General features: G+C 33.5%; 1 protein-coding gene across 1 annotated transcript; it reads left to right on the top strand.

The window, feature by feature from the left end:
• Positions 1-253: 253 nt before the first annotated feature.
• LOC102771895 (ovostatin homolog 2-like) lies at positions 254-2,397 on the top strand (the record flags this gene model as incomplete). The annotated part of the gene is made up of 3 exons (XM_006777804.2): positions 254-337; positions 1,176-1,341; positions 2,111-2,397. Coding segments are annotated over 3 exons (537 nt in total), but the record flags the coding sequence as incomplete, so codon positions are not given.
• Between the last annotated feature and the right edge of the window lie 655 nt (positions 2,398-3,052).

Below are 3,052 nucleotides of genomic sequence, written 5' to 3'. Positions count from 1 at the left end.
GCAATTATATATGTGATTAAGTATAGTTGAGATTAATTGTATGTTTTAGTTCATTATTACATTGGATCTTGATGAATTTTTATTCAAACAGCATGATTAGTAACAACTTAATTTAAAAATTACACATTGTCAAGTGTTTATGAATAATGGTAATTGTTTTCAGTGTTTCTTTTATACTTTGTCTCACTTCAGAAGGATAGCTGTTCTTTTGTGCTCTACCATCCTGTAGGACTCATTGTTCCTTTGTGTTTAGGGAGAAGAAGAGGAGGAGGAGGAGGACATTTTACTCACTGCATATATTGTTGGAGCATTCCTTGAAGCTGGGCTCAATTCTACTGTAAGGATTCCCATCATCTTTTCGTTTCAGTCAGCTGCATGCATATTAAATAGACTGTGAAATAAGAGTGATTTGAAATCCTTACAACAGATGGAACATCAAAAGAACATTTCAATCATTACCTCTCTTTGAGTTGATGTTACTCAAGCTATTTTTCATTCATAGAAATCTTTGATGAACACTATTGAGTTTTTCCCTAGGGAGAATATACATATCTACACACAAAAGAGTTTTCCATACCACTTCCAATATTTACAGATCTTCTGAAGTTCAGCCATGAATTTTAGATTAAGAACCGGTGCACTAAGTATAACCATAACCTAGATTCTGTTTCTTTAACCAATTCAATGTGTAAACATTTCAACTTAAGTGTTGTTCATCTTGGCTGCCTCCCAATCCAAAGGTTAAATTATGTGATTGCACACTCTGTTCCTGAAAAAAGATACTAGGAACTTTCAGGATCATTGTCTATCTCAAAAATCATCTTTAGAAATATAAGCTTCTATTTTAAGTATTAGAATAACACATCTTAAGTAAATGTGTATTCTTTGCCACATATAAGAAATTTATATTGTTAACTGAAATATGACTGATCAGATATAGAAAAGGCATTTTTAGATTATTTAAATTTTATTTCTCAAACACTAGTAATCCATCCAAAGTTAATTTTATTGACACTTATAAAGAAAAATACATATGCATACATATGGACAGGTTTGTATATAAAATATATTTTAAGGATACATAACCTAAGATATAAAGAATGATTAGTTTATTCAGCAAGATTGTGAAGTGTGCGTATATAATGTTAAAATATGTTGTTTTTCTACATGCCTAGTTTCCTGCTCTGCGACATGGGCTCTTTTTCCTGGAGGAGGCATTGGAAACTGGTGTCACCAATGACTATAATCATGCAATGCTGGCTTATGTTTTTGCATTAGCTGGAAAAGAGGAGCAGGTGGAATCCTTACTCCAGGTCCTGGATCAATCTGCTATCAAAGAAAGTAATTATTGTTTACTTTTTCTAATAGAGATGACCTTGGGAATAAAGTGATGAAACTTCCTTAGCATTCATATAGGAACACTCTCTTGACTAGTATATTTCTATTTCCCTTATGGAATTTCCAAATGGCCCTTTGTCTTTAAAGAATACTATATATTTTCCTCTAGTTTCTTTTTAAATGAGTGAAATAAAGTAAATCAAGCATAGTGGCCATACCATAGATAATAAAAACTGCTTGTAAAACTTAATCACATACCACTTTTGACCTTAAGAAGTTGCTATATTCATTTCATAAGGCTGCCATATAAAATACCACAGACTAGACGGCTTAAATAACAGAAGTTTATTTTTTCATGGTTCTAGATGATAGAATTCCAGGATCAAGCTGTCAACAGGTTTGGTTTCTTCTGAAGCCTTATTCCTGGTTTGCAGATAACCATCTTCTCTCTCCATGTTCACATTGTGGGTTTTTTCTGTGTGCATGCACCCCTGGTGCCCCTTTCATGTATCCAACTTTCCTCATTTAAAGACACTAAGTAGATTGGATTAAGGCACATCCTAACAGCCCTGTTTTAACTTAATCACGTCTTTGAAGGCCTTATCTCCAAATAGAGTCATGTTCTGAGGTTCCGGCATTTAGGACTTGAACATGTGAATTTTGAGGGGTACAATTCAGTCCATAACAGGGGCCAAGAATGGAATTTGCATCATTCTTATGTGTAATCAGTTCTTTTTATAGGGACTGTGTTAAAATTCTTTCTTTTTCTCAGATAATGTAATATATTGGGAAAGAGCTAAGAAATCCAAGACAGAAGCACCCCCATCCTTTATTCCTCCGGCACCTTCTGACGACACTGAGAAGACTTGCTACGTGCTGTTGGCCATCATTTCCCAAAAAGCTCCTGACCTCACCTATGCTAGTCAGATTGTGCAGTGGGTTGCTCAACAAATGAATTCCCAAGGAGGCTTCTCTTCCACCCAGGTAATTGGTGTGAGTCTGGTGTTAATAACAATATTTGACAGCAAAGATAATCATAGAAAATACTGGCAAGGTTAAAGGATATTTGCTGTTTAAATCCTATTACAGTCAGTTAACAATGATTAATTGGTCACTTCTTGTGTATCAGGGACTCTACTAAGAAATATTTATGCACAGATTAATAAAATGAGGTTCCTTTTCAAGGAATTTTTCCTGATCTATATCTCCATTTCCACAGTAAAAATAAAATGTAAGTCAAAAAAAGATTGTTGTCACAAACACCAGAGTCTTGATGATGTTAGATAGCTGATGATATTATAGTTAAAGTACATATCAACCAAGAAGAAATATTTTTCTTTATTTCTGTTGTCTGCACTTTGGGAAAAACAGATGAAATGAGTGCATAACAGAAAAAAAGTAGTTATGAAAAACAATTATGTATATCTTTCCTTAGCAGGAAAAATAACTTTAAATGCAAAGTAATGCAGTTTTATTTGCACAGGGAAAATATTCACTTCTCTCTTTACTTTTTTTCAGTCTTAGCTTCTGACTAAAACCATGTTTGTGAATCTCCTAACAGCTATCTCCAAATACAGTTACATTCTGAGGTTCAAACTTCTCTCTTTGAAGATAGTTGGGTTATAAGCATTGTCCAAGACAGGTTAATTATAACATCTTTATTTTTCAGAAAGTTTTTGGCAATACTTACAAAAAAAGAGATTATACTTTATAT

Source organism: Myotis davidii, unplaced genomic scaffold (assembly GCF_000327345.1).
Source record: "Myotis davidii unplaced genomic scaffold, ASM32734v1 C64488183, whole genome shotgun sequence".
Lineage (NCBI taxonomy): Eukaryota > Metazoa > Chordata > Mammalia > Chiroptera > Vespertilionidae > Myotis > Myotis davidii.
The sequence above is the reverse complement of the archived record's forward strand: the minus strand, read 5'-3'. Positions and strand labels throughout refer to the sequence as shown.